We start from the raw sequence: 21,515 nt of genomic DNA, 5'->3' as shown, positions 1-21,515 counted from the left end.
AAACACATTAATCTTTGGTTGCTTCTTAACAGTTTACCTTGCTTTTCAACAATAGGACATTTTAAGCTGACCTTGAATATACCACTGAGCTGTGGTAAGCAGGATTCTTTCCCAAGCAAGTGTCAAGAGCTTCTGCAGAATTGAAACCTTCATTTTTTAGCCCATCTGGTTGCTAAAAAAATTTCAGGTCACATTTTGAAGGTTTTGTGTAGTGCTTTCTTCCAGAGAGTCTGTGCAGACAGGTCCATTGCCTCTGCTGCTGCTCATAACTTAAGGCTACGATTATGTCACGGAACCAGAGATTTCCACTGACCTCCATGACATTTTCTGCCCTGGGACTGAAGCTCCCAGCCAGCCCTGCCCACGCAGCTGCCCAGCCGCTGGCAGGTGGACCCCTTGCAGCTGCCCAGTGGTTGCAACCAGGGCCAGTGGCTGGGGGACCCTGCAGCTGTCAGTTGCCTGGGGTAAGGGCACCCCGCAGCAGCCCAGCCCCAGGGGTAGGTGGACCCTGGAGCTCACACCCATGACATTAGTAGGGAACATGGGAGCCCCAGCAGCAGTGAGTGCTGAACCCACCTACCCCTTTTGTCAGGGATACTTTTAGTAAAAGTCAGGGACAGGTGATGAGCTGTTATTTTCCATGACCTGTCCCTGACTTTTACTAAAAATATCTGTAACAACTCAGCCTTACTTAGAACTTTGTCACACTACAACAGAGTGGAAAATGACCACACTGTTGTCAGTTTTAACTGCTTATATTCAGAGTCCAGTGGGCAGTGAAACTGTTAAGAATGAAGTCAAATTGAGTCTGTTGCTTCTTGGCAAGCTTTGACACCAGCAGAGGTGGGCACAGGAATGAATCACTACAGAGGAATCTCAAGTGATATGAATCAAGACACTAATATACAAAAGTTCCCTGTTCCCAATATTCCAATTTAAAACTGATTCAAGTTCTTTTGTTATGAAACAAAGACATTATATCAGCTTACCTGAAAAATCTTAGGTGCACTCACTAAAGATGCCAATGCGGAAGAAAGGGTGGCTGAAAAGATGCCAGCAGAAATCAATGGTGCAAATCCTGATACCATGCTCATTACCTGAAAGCAGGATATAAACATTTTAATTTATTTTACATGTACCAAACAGAATGGACTGAACAAACATCTCCCTCTAAATAAAACAATTTTAATAAAAAAACTAAAATTATGTAGACAAATGTTTAGTTGAATGCCTTCAGAACTGTTACAATTCACTCAACACTGTCTGCAGAATTTTGTCTCTTACTTCTGCAACTCCTAGATTTTTTCAAATACCATTTACCGTTCAAAGTATGGAGAATATTACAGGACAGTACACGCTGGCTTTTTTATTCCAACAACTCTTTTTTTTTTTTTAAGTCATATGTATGATTTCTTAAAACAGACTGTTAGCTGCTCTGTTCAACCAAGTCTGAGCTCTGCAGCTAGAGAATCTGGTGGGTCAAATTTACCTGCATACCAATCTTAAGTGCATCAAAAAATGTCTCATTAATGGTCTAAGGAAAGAATTCACTTTCCTATTAGTTACATCAATAAGAGCAATCATAAGTCAAAAGAGAATGCAATTTTAAGAGAAGTATTTTAGCTGTTTATAAAATACTGTATTTTATAAGGTGTGGCTTCAGACATAGAAATGTTGTCCATTTGACAGAAATTTCTGATACCTAACATCCTGAGGAAGAGAAAGTCGCATTGTTGAAGAGCTCTCCCTAATATTAGTCTCAGATTTTAGACTGTGGAAGCTACACCTGGAAGGTGACCAGCATCCTGGAGACTGAACCTCTTAAAATTGATAAATAGGGAAACTTTCAGTTAGACTCTTCCTCATGGAAATTATCCCCACCCTTCTCAGGAAGATCATCCCTGCTTACACAGCTGCTAGAAGCTAGGGGGAAGAACTGTTTAAAAGGAAGAAGGTTGGTTTGTGGAAGGATACTTGTCCGTAAGACTGAACAAACGGCGTTTTCCACCTAAGGCTAGAGGAACACGCAATTAGCAGAAACAGAGAAGACACTAAAAAAAAAAAAAAGAGGGCCCAGGTGCTGTATGGGAAAGAAATCAAGTTGTCATAGTAGCTAATAGAGGAGTGTTATGACTAGCAGTAGCAAGCAGTTAGGCACACAAATCCCCACCTCCCCACCCCATATATGGAAGGCCAATAGAAAAAAAAAAAGCCAAAAAATTACAGGGAAGTCTGATGGAGGAGTGAAAGAATTAGAGCCTCACTTATATGGCCTGAGAGAGAAAACCAAGCAGAACTAAGAAAAAGCCCTAGTCCTGTGGTACTTAAACTTGGATGGAGGAGAAAGTATAAATTCAGGCTTCCCCTTTCTCGTGAGAAATAAGAATAGAGAAGGAAAAAACAAAAACCACTCCCCACAGGTCTGATTTCCTAGGGCTCTGGGGTCTGTTATTTGGTGGAAAGGGGAAGGAAGAGAAAATGAGAATCCCTAAATGTCAATGGATCTAATACTTAGTTTGCTGGAGGAAAGAACAGTACTAACGTGGCCATGAGATCCACTCCCAGTTGCTGGTGTTCATTAGAGCTTCAGCAATCCAGTGTTTTAACTATATGAGGTCCAGTCTGACAGAGGAGACAAAAATTATTTCCCTCCCAGGTCCAGGAGCTTGCAATATCTGTGGATGGTCCAACATTTTCTTGCAAACATTTATTTCATAGATTCTAAAGACCAGAAGGGACCACTGTGATAATCTAATCTGCTCTCCTGCATAACACAGGGCATAGAACTTCCTTGAAACAATTCTTGTTTGAACTAGAGCATTTATGTTAAAAAAAAAATAAATAAATCCAATCTTGGTTTAAAAATGGTCATTGATGGAGAATCCACCACAACCTTTGGTGTATTTTTCCAATGGTTCATTACCCTCACTGTTAAAAAAAAAATTGCACCTTATTTCCAATCGGAATTTGCCTAGCTTCAGTTTCCAGCCATTAGATATTGATATGCCTTCATCTGCTGGATTGCATCTTCAAACATTTGTTCCCCATATAGGTACTTACAGGCTGAATCACCCCTTAACCTTCTCTTTGTTAAGCTAAATAGATTGAGTTTCTTGAGTTTATCATCATATGGCACATTTTCCAATTCTTTCAATCAGTCTCGTGGCTCTTCTCAGAACCATCTCCAATTTATAAACATCCTTCTTGAATTGTGCACTTTGGTAAGTGCCTCTAATTAATCTTCCTTCTTTTTGTCTTTCAATTCTTCCATCTTTCTTCAAAGAAATAGGGCTAGAAATAAAAGTAGTAGAGGACCAAGCAAAGATTATACTTTCAGGAAAGGTGGCCAAAAAAAAAAAAAAACCCCAAGAATACAGCCTGGAATTTTATCAAGAGAGAGTGAGGAGCATGTGCACCTCTCTGCTTCCTAGTCACTGCAGCTAGAATGCTCACTGAGAGATAAGTTATGTCCTAGTATGGTAAAAGAGGGAATGTATAACAAAAAGCTTCAGTACCTAATCAGGAAGACGAGTAAGGAGATGCTACTAGGATGTTACCTAACAGAAGACTAGAAGATTACCAGAACTTGTTTTTAGTTAGGCAAATGCTACTCAGTTTAAAATAAAGATGTGATAGTTATTACAGCGCATTAAAGATAAAAACACAGAAGATAGCAAACAAGGTAAAACTCAATATTTACAGCTGAAAAGAAAGGAGTAAATCTAAAGACACACACTTTGGTACCATGTGAGAAAAATAAACTTTTGCTAGCTCCATATATCCTCAATGCAAAGGATTCTTTTTGAGTAAATTTAAGTTGTTTGTTAATTGCACTAACTATGCATTATGATTGCTTAAACAGATTGTTAGTGACCAACAGTTAGTCTCTACCCAATAGCTGTATGATGCCTAACATTTTAAGTTTGCAGTTTCAACTTAGTTCTAATAGATCAAGTATCTACATTAAATAAAGAGGCCATCATCACAATTAGTATACTGTTTGCAATCTCAGACAAATAAGGAATATTTTCAATGAATAGGTCATGGAAAAGAAATCTGCCCATAGTTAGAAATAATTCCGTGTTAACATGTAATCTTTCCATTTGTAGATGAATATAATATACATCCTCCTGTGACATGACTGCTTAATGGAGGATTTCCAAGATGCAGTGCTGTTAAATCAGCCATCTTTCATGTGCTGCCCTTGAAATCTTCAGATTGTACCAGAGGTCTGGCATTTTGGCTGGATCTCAAGTTACTCTCCAGTATATGGCCACAGTTTGGTAAACACAACAGCTTTTTCCTTCCCCCAAGAGATTGCTTTTTTACAGGAGCTCATTTATATATTTCTTTCATTATAGTAGGTCATACAATACTTCTAAACAAGAGATATAACAAACAGCTAATTTCATTCCAATGGCTCTTTATGATACAAAGATTTTAATAAACTCTTTTGAAATTCTTGTTAATTATGGCAAAGATGCTACTTTAAAGGCCTCTTCAGTCATGACACCTCACAAAAAATTACAAGTGACAATGTAAACAAGTCAGGAACTTTTTGTCCTGTATGTTCTCTCACACTGGTATACAATAATGCCTAAGGAAACTAAGATGTGAAACTACATATTTAAGAATGGTTACAACTTAACACTGGAGCTACTGTTCTGTGCATAAGACAGACTGAGACCAGTTGAAGACAGACAGACTATTGTACCTTTGATAACATCTTGAAAATCTGATTGGCATTTTCAGTCACTGGGCGAAACCCAACATTTGTACCTTTCAAACACAATATCAATGTCAGAATGAGATCATTCATCACTTGCACTGAATGAATACTTTTTTCATCCTAGAAACCTTACCCTAGTTTAGTGACCAGGGGAGCAGTGGGGTAGGGAAGGAAATCTGTTTCAAATTTTAACACTGTGTCCAAGTGTACAGATTGTTTTTACATTCATAATTTATGATGAAGACTAGAAACACCTCCCGTAATAGTTCATTGTTTAAAGGAAGAAATGAAACTAAAAAAATCTTCATGCATTGTGCATATTTTAATGTACACTTATCAGGTATGTTTTATATATAAGCACGTGTTAATTATAGCTATATGTTCTTGAAGTTCAAATGCAATTTGATTACCAAGTAATGAAACTGCCATGCTCCCACAAGTCATAAGATTACTGTAAGGGTCATTACTTGCTTTGGAAGACACTTTAGCTGTTATGAAATTAGAAAAACTTGGTTCTAGAACACAAATTATCACTTGATCTCAGAAAATGGAGTTTAGGCATGGAAAAGATTGCATGGAAAAGAAAGCTGATGGAATAAATATTGCAGCAAATAGGTTAGAGAAACAATAGAGGATTTACAGATGTGAGTTTCTACATTATAGAAAAAAAGATTAAAATAATCATTTTATTAAAGATCAAGCATCTCACTTTTGAAACTCCAATATATTTACTGGTAAGGATGACAGAGAAGTCTTAAACATATTGAAAAATGACTGCTGATATATTAGCAAATTTATTAATTTTCCTACTGTGTTACTAGGCACTTTGAATTGTCTTGAAATATTCAAATTCTTGTATGGAAGGGATGAAGCTGTACACCACATATGATTGGGATTCAGTTTATTTACCATCACAAAAACTAACTACAGATGTAATACTGAAACAATCACATTCTGTAAAATCACTATTTTAAGCTGGTTGAAAGTTTGAAAGGTTGAAAGTACATATCAAGTAACTTAGAGACAAAAAAAAAAAAAACACAACCCTTACAAGAATGCTTAATCGTCAAGGAAACAAGCATTGCACAAACCCAGGATAGTCAGTATTAAGGTTAAACTTGATCCAGAGGTTTATGTGGGAGGGAATCTACTAACAAAGGCTGATCACCTCTACCTTCATATTTCTTTCCATCCAGTTTAAATTGTTTTGCCATTCAAGGGCCTTCAGTCTACCACATCTTCAGGCATTCAATATAATTCTGTTCTAAATTTCTATTTTCTGTTCACTTTCCAAGCTGTGATTACCTACATTTGTGTACTGTCTATTATACTCCTGGAGGAATTCTTTCCCAAAAATAAAAAATTCTGCAAAACTCTGCATATTTTATTTATCAAAACAACACAATATAATCATGCCAGTTATACTTATTTTGGTAATTGATTTCAAAAGATTTGTCAGCAAGTATGTGTGTAACAATACAGACAAAAAGATTCTGATAATTTTTTTTTTTGGGGGGGCAAAGATTCCTTACTCGGCATATTAATACAGAACTTTGCCTAATTAATTTAATTTACAATACAGAACAGCACCTGTCAGAAGCAGTGCAAAGGCTTGGGGGGAGTCAGGGGCAATGGACGAGTTGACTGAGAAGAAAGAAGCCTAGGAGTGAACCTGGAGGGTGTTGGGTGTGGGTCAGAGGTTTTTCTTTTCAGTGGAGGAGTGGGATTGTTAGGGTGTTGGGAAGCTTTCCCCATGCAGACCTTGGCTGACCCCAAGCCTCTCCCATTCAGTCAGGCACTTTGCCCCTGTCCCTGCACCCCCCCATTCCCATGGGCCTCTGCAGCCCCTCTCCCCCCCATCCCCAGGCTCAACGCTCTCACCCCACTAGCTCCTAAGCCCATTCTCCAGGCTGTCCCCTGCCCCACTAGCCATTCTGAACCTCAGTGTGACCAGCCCCCCAGCAGCCCTGTGTGCCCCACTCTGTCCTAACCTGGCTCTGCGGGCAGAGTGCTGTGATGAACTCTACTCCTGGGGGAACTCTGCAGCACTGGGCACAGAATTTTGTATTTTCCTGCATAACATACATTTTGCCTAAGAAGAAGTGTTGCAGTTCTGCCTTTTTCCCCACCAGAGGCCGCTGTGGCACTAGAACGTAGCATGAATGCAGCTGCAGCACTTAGGCAAAACTTATTTTATGCGGGAAAATACAAAATTATGCAAGACAGATGAATTTGCGCAGAATTCCCCCAGGAGTACTATTACTTCTGAATATTGGACATTTTATTTCTTACTCAAATGTTGTGCGGTTCTCTCTCTCTCAGAGACATTGATACAACTCATTTTAATGCTAAAAAAAATCTGTTAGAATCCCTGCTACTTGCATTATATAAATTTCAAATACATAATAAATAGCTAATAAAATACATTTCAACTTCTATTTAGTTGAACAAGAATTCATTATTAGGCAGTGCCCAGCTCTATCCGCAAAGGATTCCAAAGCCAGGGAAAGACCTCCTTCCTAATTTAAAAAACAAAAAATAAAAACACTACAGAAATCTATGACCTAATTGTTTGAATTGGAACTCTTACAGGATACCAAGTACCAAAGCCCAAAATAACTCATCTACAGGGTAATTATGGAAAGAGTAGTTCTCTGTATCCTAGGGTTGAAGACACTACAGGCTTGTTTACACTTACAGCACTGCAGCGGCACAGCTGCGCTTCTCCCATCAGGGTAGGTACTTTGCCCCCACAAGAGGCGGAAGCTATGTTGACGGGAGAAGCCCTCCCATCAACATATACTGACCTAACCTTTGGTATAGACCATACTAACTACGTCGCTCAGAGAAGTGGATTTTCCATGCCTCTGAGAGATGTAGTTATACCAATATAAGTTTGTAGTATGGCTTATTGCGGCTCCTTTGCCAAGAATAGATGCTTCAAGTTACTCTGATGCTGATTAGAAGAATTCGGAAGTCCATTCCAAATCTGAAAGTGATAATGTCCAATTCAAAAATCATTTTTAAAAATCCAAAATTCAAAGCTGAATTTAATGGAGGAGACAGCCAAACAAAATTACTTGGAACAAACATCTAATAAATTGATATTATTTCTAAGCAACTTATATGAAAGGGAAAAGGAAACTATGATTAGTGCCTGAGATAGCTGTCTATTATTCATACCGTTTTCTGTACATGTTCACACTTCAATGTAAATTAAATTATCAAATGGAAGACCAATACAAGCAGAATTTTAAAGATCATTTTACTTCAGCAACTAAGTTATTAAAAACAAAAAATGGTACTTGTTTTACTGTTGCCTTTCTCAGCATGACAATCACACACTGGCCAGTTTCACTTTCTTAATGAGATTCTCATTAGTTTCATTTTCTAGTGGACATGCTGGGTGATGCCAACAGAGCAGGGGGAAGTGTTTTTTAAGCACATTTGGAATTTTGAAGAACTTAATGAAAATATTCCTGTTTTTCTTAGATTTTGTAAAAGTCTCTATTATACTAAAGTAAACAAATCGAAGTTGAATGCTGCTCTGAAGAATTGGATTCTATCCCTTCCTCTGCCACAGAGTTCCTGTGTGATGTTAGACAAGCCTTTTAAACTAAGTTTTTCATGGTTGACCATTAATTGTGTTCTGCTCATTTTCTGGATGCCCAGATTTGCACATGTATTGAGCACTCATATTACAACTTTGAATATACAAGTGCTATAAAAATGCCAAGTACGCTGAAAAAAAAACATCAGATCTCAAATAGGACACCCAAAGTTAGTTGACAATTTTGGCCTTAACATCCCAACCTGCTCAATAGGGATAATAGTACTACCTCTCACAAGAATGTTATAAAGACAAATTAATTAATGTTTGTGAATCACTCAATCAAATAATCTGGTGAAAGCACCATTGAAATGCCATGAGGAAATTAATTTTGTATTCAGTGAAATTTTTGGATAGTGTATGTAATAACGCCTGGGCTCACATATTAAAAGGTGGAGAAATTTTAAATAAATTATCTGTTCATTTAATGAGGCAGGGATCCACTGGAAAAAATAGTATGTGATCATGTAATTAAAAACAATCATAATGCATATGGCACAAGGGGCCAAATTAAAGTTGCACAGGCATCCTTAACACTGTTATTCCCTAACTTTCGAGTGCTTGACTTTGTAACTGTAATGTTATTCTAACAGTTTTTTGGATGCAACACGTATTTATATTAAAAATAAAATTGAGGTACCAGTTGTGACTACCAAGATGAGGTCTGGTTATCGTGTACACTTTACACAAGCCATACATTTTCTACACTTAGGTAGATTTTCACTGTGACATTTCACACAGGCTGTATGTCCCTTGAATGCATTTAGTTCGATTTCTTTTTGTACAATTTTAATACAAAGTGACCTACTTGTATTTAATCAGTGTTGTTGTAGCCATGTCGATCCCAGGATACTAGAGAGAGAGAAAGTGGGTGAGGTAATCTCTTTTATTGGACCAACTTCTACTGGTGACAGACACATGCTTTTGAGCTTACACAGAGCTCTTCTTCAGGACCAGGAAATATACAGAGAGAGTCACAGTTAAATACAAGGTGGAACAGATTGTTTAGCATAAGCAGTAAACACATCCTTCAAGGAACCATTCAAGGTGAAGTGGCCCATTAACAGCCCTCCAGTCACAGGGGGAAAGGGAGAGCAAGGGACTCTGTGCACATTTCCTAGTCTGAAGAGCTCTGTATAAGCTTAAAAGCTTGCCTCTGTGACCACCAGAAGTTGGTCCAATAAAAGATATTACCTCACCCAACTTGTGTCTCTGATGTATCTATGATAGTCTAACTCTTTTTATTAACAGAAAACATTTTAGCAAGATTTCACTGAACAGAAAAATTGGCAGAGATCTATCTTGAGTAGATCTGTTGCTACAGGTAAGTTTTTTAAAACTATTTTAGATATCAGGTCTTTTTAGATGTGTTAAATGCCGATGTGCAGCAGACACATTGAAAATCTTGACCCTGGAATTCACTTTCCCCATGCCCATGAGAACCTACATTTATTTATATTCCAGACAAACTGCAATGTTCATTGTTTTTCTTTGACATTCGGCAACAGGCCGGGTGGGGGGGGTGGGGGTGGAGAATTAGGCTGTAGAATGAGTAATTTTGATGACTGAATCGTAGAAAATTAGAGCTCCATCAGGCATATTATTGTGATTACTGACCATTTTAAAAAGGACACCATTAATTTAAATTTTAAGTGACATTTCTGTCTGAAAAGTAACTGGCAATAAAATTAGTTTGGAACAGATTGGCAGAATGAAAGTTGCCTGTATTTTCAATTGTGTGTATTTAAATAGCACTGTGTGTTTCCTTTAGGATTTATCTATATGGGGAAGTTGACCTGCATAATTATTGTAAATATGCTCACTTCAAAGTTGAATTGTTTTGTATACAAATATATATCTCCAGTATAGCTCCTGATGCAGATAGTGTTCTGGAATAAAGAAAAGTGACTTTATTCCAGAATAACTACTCCACTCACACAAGGAATTAAAGGGCTTCTCTACACTTACATTTTATAGCGCTCTAACTTGCTGGTTCAGGGGTATGAAAAATCACACACCCACCCTGACCACAGCAAGTCTGAGCGCTTTAAAGGGCTAGTGTGGACAGGTTCCGAGAGCTGGGAGCCACACTCCCAGTGCTCTGAGCTAATCCCCTCGTGGAGGTGGATTACCAGGAGTGCTGGGAGACCTCTCTCCCAGCATTCACGCGCGACCACACTCACACTTCAAAGAGCTGCTGTGGGAATGCTCCCCTGGCAGCACTTTGAAGTTTCCAGTGTAGCCATGCCCAAAGTCACGTATTCCAGAATACAGCGTCCACACAGGGAAGTTACTCTGGAATAGTTATGCCGGTCAGTTTTCCCTTATAGGCAGGCCACTGTCCCCTCCACACAATCAGTTTCACCTGTTTGTGGGTTTTTCACAAAGGAACAGGGAGAGAAATAAATATAGCAAAAAATAGGAAAAATGATTGTAAAGTCACAAAAACTGGTGTGCGTATGGGGAGAAGGAAGCACAGAACTAACCTCTTAAACGCATATGCTAAATTTCAATTTAATGGGTTTCCCTTTAAGTATGGTAATGATTTAATTTTTTAAAAAGATAAACATTTTTAAATTTTTCCTTGAACTCAAACATATCCTGGGAATATCAGCATGGTAATAAATGTTATAACTTAAATTAAACCAAGAATAAGGATGAAGATAGAAGAAAATTTACTTAGAAAAATGAGGGAATGAACAGCAGTATTACCAAAAAGCTTTTCACTTGTTAGAAGATAAAAGGCAAGGGATAGTTAAAGTTAATGACTGCAAAAGCTCTGTTAGGTTGCATACACCTATCTGCTAGAAAGGTTTAATGGCTCAGAACTTTAAACCATGAACGTTCTGAAACCTACCACCCACACAATTTGCTCATGTCAAGAACAGGGATCTACTCCAATTATAGTATCTGGAGATAAAAGTAAAATTCTTTAGTACAAATGTACCTTGCCATTCATGTATACAGAACAATGAAAATGCCTCACTAAAGAAAGCCTTTAAGAGACACACATGAAACAACATTTACCAAAAAAAAAAAAAAAAAAAAAAGGGACTTGTTTCCTAAAGAACAAAAACGTATTCTAGACTTTCCTTACATTTACAGTAGATGGTCTATATTTTAATCTAGGCTTATTTCACAAAATTTACTATACTCAATAAATACCACCTTTCCCCGCCCCTCCCATCCCCCAAAAAAACAAAAAAACATTCAATTGATGCTCTCTTAAGCCTTAAAGCGTCTCTCACCTGGAAGTCATTCAGCAGACCATAGGGACACTGTGTCTTCTGACAAGATGAGAAATCAAAATTTAACTTGCAAGCGGAAGTAGTGCAATTCGTCAGTTCGGTAATGATGGTGCTATTGATGTTACCTGTGGCATCCCGAACAACACAAGAACCTAGTGTGGACCCAAACAAAATACAGGTTGTCCAGTGGCAATTAAACAGTCTATTTAAAAAAAAAAATCTATGTCAAGTTCAATTCTCTTTTTTTTAGGAAGTATATTCTAACGGTTCAGCATTAGAAAACAAGAGCATTTCCTTTAAATTACTCCTGACATTTAACAAACACACGTATGTTTCATTTTCTTGGATGGAAAAGTAAACAAGAAAACATCATGCATTAGTTATTGCATAATGTTTTAGCAATATCATCAATACAAAGCACTTGCAGTTCAAATGTGTACATTATTTTACTTTTTAATACATTAACATAAGCTATCGGCTTTTGTTGGCTGCATCTCAAATAAGCAGAGAAATTCTATAAAAAGATTTGCTTAATCCATAATTAATAAAAGTAAAGAAAATAACATAGAGAAAAGTTAAGATTATAAATATCACCAGTTTTAAAATGCCCATATTATTTTTGTTTTCCTGTGCTGTGCATGTCAATTTCTTGGGCAATTTTTATTTACAACTGGTATTGTGTACCCTCATACATGGTTCTGTTTTCACTCTTGCTGTTCTCCATTTGTTAGTTTTCATATTATGAGTGCTCAGTCACGTTTTGCACAGGCAATACATTTGCAATTTTATTTTCTCTTTTCTGGAAAAATGTTTTAAAAGGCTGTTTTATCATCTACATGAGTTTAAAACAAAAAACAAAAAACAAAAACCCCAAACCTGTGACTGAGACTGGCCTGATGGGGGCAAAGGAGATGTAGGTTGAGTGGGAAGTGCCACCTGTTGGATTGCTTTGGGGCTAGAGTTTTACTGCTGGTTTTTGGTTTTGATAGTATTTTAATAAAACCAAGAGGCACCTATATAAGTACCTTTGTTCTAAATTACAAAAAGTTTTACACACACTTTTAAATCATCATTTACCATTTTTTAAAAAGGCAGTCTAGTCTAACATAGACATGTTATTGAAAATGTGATGTCGTCCCCCCACACACTAATAGTTTTAGCTAGTCAGGCTGTTATAACTTAGTCTGAAACTGTCTATATATTCTCTCGCTCGGATATTTTATACTGGCAGGTGCTCAGAAAGAAAATTTCCTTTCACCACCTGTAATGCCATTCTTATACACTCACTTCAAAATTTGCTTGTTTTGAACAAAAATGCATTATTCAAGTTCTCCATTTCTCAATAACTCAAAATCAGCTGATGCCATAATAGTCTGTACATATTAAGTAGCTTGTTAAGATGCCCACTGCAGGCCAGCTAATTTGTAGGATTAAGAGTAACACAGCTGACCCAAAAAAACAAAAAACAAAAACAAACCACACCACTTAGTGGGCAGTAACAATAGTAAATAAAAGTTTTGAGGGGTTTTTTTTTTTTTTTTTAAAACAAACTCACTATCTTTTCTAACGAAGTTTCATCACTCTGATAGCTGTAGTCTTTAATTCACTCAAGATTATAATTAATCATTTGTGATGCCCCAGCTAAAGGCCAATAAGAAATACTGTGGACAGTACAAAGAATAAGTAGATCAGCATCCAGGTAATAAATGGAGTTACACCTGTTTAACAAGAATAAACTAAGCTATTAATGAACTCAGTTTCAAAAACCCTGCTATATAAAATATGCAGATCTCTACTTTGACATTTATAGCTCTTTTATCTTTAGCAAAATGGTTATTGTTTAACCTTCTATATGTAATTACTGGAATTAAGTTAAATGGATCTTGGCTAATGGCTAGTATCTAGTATTTAAGGGAAAACAGATTTATTTAATTAGGAGTTTTAAAGACTGAATTAAGGGAATTCTCTTAGTCTTTACTGATCTGCAGATCAAGTTTCTTCAAAGAAAGAATGACAAGAACGTTTTAGGAATGAAAGAAAACACAGCATGTGATATCTGATGGCTTCTCCTCTGAAAAGGAAATATTTCACTGGTATATTATCTCTGAAAGTTACCAGAATGAGATTTAAATTTCTAAGATGATGCTCAGTGATTTCAATTTATTTTTTTGTTGAAATATTTCTGTATATATCAATCTCTCTCAACCATTTGGGCTGAAATTTTCCATGCCAATTACCTGCCTCAGGCTAACTTTTTTGGAAGATGTCAGCCAAAACACTTAAGTAGTTTGAGAATGAGATTAGTGAAAAATACACTGTTTTACCCATATTAAAATTTTCACTGATCTTTACTTTGAAAAGCTCTAGAGCCCCCATGCTTTGGATAAGGGTCTCAAAGTTTGGAAGGCGGTGGTTTTTGCATCAGAGATGTGCCTCTTTTGCTGTTCCAAAGTTCATCAAGTTATAAACCTTTAATAACAAAAAACAAAAACACCAGTTTGCACAATTTAAGTAAAGACTTATTAGATGATTGCAGCTGAATTCCACAAAGATTTCATTTGCACTGGCATGCTCCAAGCTCAGAGCTGAACAGGACCTTCCCCACACTTGCAGCTCTGGCCTGGGTACCAGAACTGAAACCTGGGAGTCCGCTGCATTCTCAATAGTCGGTCTGCTGTCACCCAGGCAGCACATAGGAGAAAGCTGCCTGATTGAAATGAAGAGATGGCAAGAGCCAGACTGGAATGGGACAAGACTAAATTGGGTCTGGGAGTTGGGGGAGAATGGGACAAGAAGCCTGAAGAGCGGAGACTGGAACTGGTTAGGTACAGAGAGTGGGACTGGAATGAGGAGCTAGAAAATGGAGAAGAGTCAAGGACACATTGAAAGGGACAGGGGAGAATGGTCCAGGAATACTATAGCTCCACCTCCAGAGGATGGAATGGAACCCTTGCTTAAGTGCCACAAGTCTGTGCGGTGGATCTAAGAGATCCAACCATGATGAACCATGTCCATATGGTTGCCACATGATAGAATTTGTTTTTCCAGTTTGCTTTTATAAAAACCTAGGAAAATACACACATCAAAATGACATTAAAAGAACATTAAGGTTGCAAAGTCAAGCACTGAAAAGTTAGAAAATGCCAGAATTAAGGTTGCTGATGCAACTTTAATCTGGCCCCTCATGTGTATGCATTATGATAGTATGTGTTCATGTAATTAAAGACTATTTTTTCCCACAGTACCCATCCTTCATTCAGAGCACAAGAGGGACTGTACTCTTGGAATCAGTTAGGGTTATGTAATGAAGACGACATGTTGTTTGTAGGACCACTGCTTCATTCGTTGTAGAAGTCAGAAGGCAGGTAGTGAATGAGGCAGGGGACTGCAGGAAGAGAAAGGAGTTAAGACAGTTGAATGCTGCTTCGCAAAACTCTATTCTATTCCTGCCTCTGCCACAGAATTATGATGCGATGATGGGAAAGCCACTTAAACCAAACTTTTCAGAGGTAGCCACTATCTATGCTTCATTTTCTGCATGCCCAACTTGATAGCCTGGGTCTGACTTGCAGAAGTGCTGAGTGCTCACAGTTGCAGCTAAAGTCAATGGAAGCTGTTCTTCAATATGTGAAGTACTATATAATGCTATGTACTCAGATAACTCAGGTCCTAGGTGTCTGAAATTGGGTACCCAAAATTAGTGGATAATGTCAACCTTAATCTTTGTTCTTCAATTCCATATCTGTAAAATGGGGATAATGCCACCTTTCATCTCTCCAGGGCATTGTGCAAATTAACTAAATGTTTGTGATGCACTCAATTACTATAGTGATGGGCACCACAGAAAAGATCAAGCACTCAAAAGTTAACAAATGACGGAATTAAAATTGCCTATGCAACCCTAATCCTGCCACCTTGCATATATGTATGATGCATCTTCCAAAATACGTCTACACTGTTTTCCTCATCATGGCTCCTGTGTCTTATTCAGTACCCAGAATAGCTAGCTGCCTCCTCAGCCAGTACTATCTATTTAACTTCCTTTAGTCCTCCTCATTTAATATATGACCCAATGCCTTATTTACTGCACACCATCCACATGTTGCACTGAATACAGAGCAGGTTTTGTTTTCTAATGGAGCTTTCTATTGCACTAAGCACCACAGTACTTCACTCATTAATAAAATGTGTTTTCAGAACACCTACACCCCCCACATGTATCAGCCCCATCAGACAGGTGCAGAGTCGAGAAAGATGTTAAGACCAAGATTTAACAGGCTGTTCAGTTTCAGATGCCCAATTTTATACATGGAGTGCCTGACTTTTTCAGACATGCTTAGCACCCACAGCACCCTCTGATTTCAACTAAAGTGACAGCAGCTCACGACTGCTGAATCATCAGGCCAGGCTGATTATCCAGGAAGTAACAAAATTAGCCACTTCTAAAAATCCTGGTTTAAATGACTTGTCTCACAATTAGGGATGTAAGAGTTTAACCTGTTAACCAACAATCTTGATGCTTATCGGTTTCTGTTAATGGTTATACTCTGCCCAGGGTCCCGGCTGCTGCTCCTCGCCTGGGGTCCCTGTTGCTGCCCTGCTTGCCCAGGGTCCCTCTGGGCTGCTGTCTCGGCTGCCGGTGTCCGTCCCAGCTGCCAGCCTCGCACCCGAGGTCCTGGCTGCCACCCTGGTGCTGCCCAGGATCCCGGCGCACCCGGGGTCCCTCCAGGCTACTGTCCCCATGGCCAGGGTCTATCCCATACTGAGACCCTGTGAGCGCTAGGATGCTGGGCGGCAGCAGGGTGGCAGCCAGGACCTCGGACACAGCAGCAGCAGGGACTGCTGGACACAGCAGCAGCAGCAGAGCCCTGCCTAAAACGTAACACTTCCCTCACCCCTAGTTCCCCAGGTAAACATTTAACCATATAACAGATAGTTTTTACATGTTATTTACATCCCTTCACACAATACATAGGAAGCCTGTGGTAGAGACCAGGACAGAACCCAGTTTTGAGTCCTGGTCTCCTGCCTTAACAAAAAAGGCTATTTTTCACTTTGATTCCCCTTGCATCATTCACAGAAGTTGGAAGGTGTATAGTGAATGAGATGGGGGTGGGGGGCGGTCCATTAGACAAATCACCTAATTGATTACACAAAGCTCTGCCTCATTCATCACCCATCCTTATGCAGACTGAGGCAAAGGGTCCTTGCATAGACAATCATAACTTTTGCATTTCTTAACCTAATTGTTTGGTTTTGCTAACATAACATTCTTTTAATATAAGTCTTGTATTAAATTTCCTGGTTTTAATAGGAGATGGAATTCATGTTTTTCCATCATCACATGAAACTTAGGTTTTAAAATGAAATGTAGGCATACCCTGTGACAGCAAGTCTCAGACTGAGGCTTGTGCCATAGCGCTAAAAACAGCAATGCAGATGTTCGGGCTCAGGCTGTAGCTTGGGATCTGAAGCCTAGGGAGGAAGATGGGCTTCAGAGCCAGAGCTCCAGCCCAAGCCACAACATCCACACTGGTGTTTTTAGCATCATAGTGCAAGTCTGAGTCTGCAGATCCGGGCACTGAAACTCATGCCACCAGTTTTAAAATGCAGTGTAGCCAGACCCTTATTGACTTTCACCATCTCCAACACATAATCAAAAGGGTTTGAACGCAAGACCTTTAGATTCAGATTCACAGCACAGAACTCTACTTGATCTAAAAAGGAGGAACAGATAGCAGATAGGCTATTATTCTTTATGTGGAACAGCCACCAGAAAGCAACAATAATTTGGCATTGAGTTACATAGATGTGCTAGTCATGAGAATGTTATCGAAGTTTAAAGGGCTGTAACATGGGTGGATACCAAGGGTTAGAGCAGCAGCAGCAGCCGCCAGAGATTTGACACATTAATTCTGAAAGACTGCGTAGCTAAGGAGATGAGCCTTAACCTGTGAGCAACCTGGGTTTTTTTCTGCCAGAAGTGATGATATGCTTAATATTTAGTGTTGTGAAATATTAAGGCCAATCAACAGAACAGGTAATTGAATTCATGGTCTTCCATTGAGCTCAGACTCCCAGCCCAGTGGGCCATTCCCTAGATTAAGGGGGGCGAGGGGAGGAGGAGGAGAGGAGGAAGAGGGGATAAAAAGAGTGGCTTCTCAGTGAGGCTTTGGATCATGCCCAGTGCAGATGAAATGTTCAAAGCATTAAGGACAAGTTCTACTCGGCATATAGAAATAATGATTTTCTGGGGGTTATCCCAAACTTCAGTCAAATCTGGGTGAATTTCCCCCAAAAAACTGTTAGTTATAGGTATCACTATACATTCTGCCTATAAAGCTAAAAATATAGCTACAGCAAAACATACCTCAGGAATTAATAAGTAAAAAAATCAACTATTTACCTACAGATATCGCCATTCCTATGTAAACCAATGTGGTAATTACAATGGCCAACAGTGTTCCTTTAGGTATGGCTGATTGGGGATCCTGAAAGAAACATTTAAATGAATACTTGCAGTACAAGTAAATATGCAAACTGTACATTAAGCAGTAATATAACATACTACTTACTGCAAGATCACCTGAGATATTTGCACCAGCCAGAATGCCAGTTGCAGCAGGGAAGAAAATAGCAAATACAGAAAAGAAAGTTTCACCGTCTCGGAAATCTGGTCCAAAATTCTCAGTAAGTATTTCAGCTGTTAGAGAAAGGAATTTTTTAAAATTATTATCTTATACTGTGTTTGTATAGGATCTCAATATTTACCAATTCCACCTAAAGCAGTTATGTGAAAGCAAATAAAAACAGTCAAACTAACCATGAATCAAGATCATATCATTTGCATATAAAATTACGGAAATGTCTAAAATGGCAATATTTTATACTTGGAAACCCTAAGAATGTCTTTCCAGCCTCAAAATAATAAAGTCAGCAAAACAGAACAGAAAAATCTCTTAAAGTAATAATAAAAATAAAATACCTAGTTCTGACATACTGAATACAATTTAAAATGAAGCTAAGGATGAAAATTACCAGGTTTAAAGAAGTTTTAGGAATGTGAATACGTAAAGTGTATGGAGGAATTAGGAAAAACTGGGCTATCCACAATGAAACTTTTTTGGGGTTAGAACTCTCTCACTTTGCAATACTGAAATACAAGAAGTACAGCAACATAGAACTACATTTCAGCAAAACGTGATTTTTTTCTATGAAGCTGTTTGTATTCAAGATATTCAGTGTTATAGCATACCTTTATAACCAAAAAAGCCTTTAACCTTCTTGTTATCCAGTGGAATAAATGTTCCTATGATAAAATCACCAATAGCAAGTAGCAGGATCACCAGCAGAGTAATCTGTGCCTGAAATTTTAAAAATTACAATCAAAGTCAAGTATCTACCATATAGTCTGTGAACTGAAAGACTTGGTCCCAATAGGTTACAAAGATTTAAAGTAAGTCCATTTTCACTTATTACATTCAGATAAGTCATGTGGAAAACAACAGGACAAAAAAAAAACCAAACACAGGGAGGAAGAGTGAGCAGGAACTCACACATTTCTAAAAAGGAGAATTATGAGAAAGTTAAGAATTAAACTGGCCTTGAATAAAAAGAGATAAGTCCTAATAGTCTGGGACAGTGAAATGATCTTTACTAATGTCTACAACTAGGTGTAAGCAATAAAAATTGATTTCTCCACATATTCTCCTACAAACTGCTACTGTATATAAATAGTGATTAAGTGACTACGATAATTAATAATCATTAAGTTTTTTTGTGTGAGATTTCAACACTTGATATTACTGAAAAATCAAGGTTAAGCACAGTGGTTTTACTTTAGTTGTTTCAATCAATTCAGACTAATTGCATGAGAATCAGAAAATCAACATAACTGGGTTGCAAAAAGTAGAGAGGAAGATTTGAATTCAAAAGAGTTTTCATTCATTTTTCTAACAAAGTTTTGCAAACAAACTTGATTTTTAAAAAGTCAATTTTGGGGCACAAACTGCTTGACAGCATCATGACTCCTATTGTTTGAATAATTATATTTTAAAATATTCCACAGACAAAAAGAGAAAGTTTTCAGCAATATGCTGTTTTGGAATTTTACAGTTGAATTGCAAAGGGGAAAAACAAACAGTTTGCTGTGCCCTTTGAATTTTCATAACAGAGTACACGATCTGAGCTGGAAATCAGTCATGTGATAAGATCCACTCATTCCACCACAGTGTTAGGCTCCCCTCTGCTTGATTGCTGCAGCAAAATGCGAGGACTTCAGAAGGTTAAATCCTAAACTGAAGCTATAGAAACTAAGTTGAAAAAATTAAGACCACTACAGAAAAAAAAAGGATGTTTGTGGAGATCAGTCCTACAAACAATCTGATATAGAAAGAAGGCCTGCTCCACTGCAAACGATATGTTCAATGATGAGAAATAAAAGTTCCAGGTATAGAAGCTAGTTTTCCTTTTCATACATTGGTATCCACTGGTCTTGCCATTACCCATGGGAAGCAGGGAATAGTAAAAAGCCAAATCCTATAGAAGGAAGTATCAACTATAAAGCAACAAATCCCTCTACGAAGAAGGAGCACTGCTTTTTTTTTTTTTTTTTTTTTTTAAAAACACACATTTATTTGCTTGCTTTGTTCAAATTTCAGGTGGCCAGACTGCAAGTCTCATTGGTCAAAGTCTTGCTTTTCAGCCCAAAACTTTAATAAACTCTTTGCAGAATACACTTTAGTTTATCTAAAAGCGGTCTTACAAACCGACCATGAAAAGCACGTAGTCATTTTATCTTATCGCCAAGAAGAGGAGTCTCAAATTTAAGAGTCCACTTCACATCCAATGCTCAAAGTTTATTCATGATATTTGGACCTGAATATGTAAGGAAAATATGGCTCTCATTTCAACTCATTTGTCTGTCCATGCACAGTCAGGTCATGCCCTCAAATAACCTGTTCTTCTACAGAAGAACTGAAGATGGGATTTTATAAGACAGAACTCCCAAGTCATTTACCCTTACAACTGAACTAAACTGCTATACTGAAATATGGCCAGGCATCCACTGGGGCAGTGGTTCCCGAACTGGGGTTCATGAACCCCTGGGGGTTCACAAAATGTTACAGGGGGTTCTCAGGAAAAAATTCCTGAATGGTGGACAGGCAGCATGGGACCAGCAGCCCAGAGCCCCTGGACTTCCAAGAGCTAAGCAGATCAAAGCGAGTATATCTATCATACTGAGGAGATTTAAACTTCAAGACTCCTTATAAGAAACGGAAAGGGAGGTGGCTATTTTTTGATGTTTTTAAAATTAAATAGGCAGCTTGTGTGGTTTTTAAAATGATTAAGAAGAACAAGTTTAAGCTTTGTTGTAACATGCGTTGTTTGCCTGGACTGCTCAAGACCTGAATGCTTGTGAAGGAGGAACTCTTTGAGTTGGCTGCTTAAATACCTTCATACTGTTTCACGTCTGATACTCCTTGAAGAAGCATAGGAGCCTTGTCTTATAACAGGCTTATTCTAAGTAATACAAGCTACGAAAGTGTGATCTTGGAAGAGTGTTGCTTTTTTCATAATGTAATAAATAATAATAATAATAATAAATAAAGTGTGTAATAAGCATGTCATAAAAACAAATTTTATATTTCCAAGATCACTGCTTTTATAATTTATACTCAGGTAAAGGAGAAAATCCCTGGAAATATTCATTTTTAGGAGGGGGTTCGCGAGACTTGACATTTTAGTGAAAGGGGTTCACAGGTTGTTAAAGTTTGGGAAGCACTGAACTAGGGGAATATAAAAAGGGTCTGCAGAAAAGGGTTTACAGTTCCATGTTTCTATTAGTCTCCTCTGTACAAGATTGACAAACCAACAGGGTTTGGGGGGGAGGGAGGGGCATAGTTGTCTGCTGCTATGACTCTGATTA

At 38.1% G+C, this 21,515-nt stretch overlaps 1 protein-coding gene across 3 annotated transcripts in view; it reads right to left on the bottom strand.

Moving 5' to 3' along the window:
• Positions 1 to 21,515, bottom strand: part of SLC12A2 (solute carrier family 12 member 2) — a 102,252-nt gene that overhangs the window by 36,119 nt on the left and 44,618 nt on the right. For all 3 annotated transcript variants that reach the window (XM_073344868.2, XM_073344869.2, XM_073344870.2), the window contains exons 7-11: positions 18,843 to 18,951; positions 18,163 to 18,290; positions 17,994 to 18,078; positions 11,588 to 11,739; positions 990 to 1,097 (exon numbers count right to left, since the gene is read on the bottom strand). In XM_073344868.2, the coding sequence (XP_073200969.1) occupies positions 990 to 1,097; positions 11,588 to 11,739; positions 17,994 to 18,078; positions 18,163 to 18,290; positions 18,843 to 18,951 (582 nt within the window). The remainder of the gene's footprint in view (positions 1 to 989; positions 1,098 to 11,587; positions 11,740 to 17,993; positions 18,079 to 18,162; positions 18,291 to 18,842; positions 18,952 to 21,515) is intronic.

This window comes from Lepidochelys kempii, chromosome 5, assembly GCF_965140285.1.
Source record: "Lepidochelys kempii isolate rLepKem1 chromosome 5, rLepKem1.hap1, whole genome shotgun sequence".
Taxonomy (NCBI): Eukaryota; Metazoa; Chordata; order Testudines; family Cheloniidae; genus Lepidochelys; species Lepidochelys kempii.
Note: the sequence above shows the minus strand (reverse complement) of the source record. Positions and strands in the feature narration are given on the sequence as shown.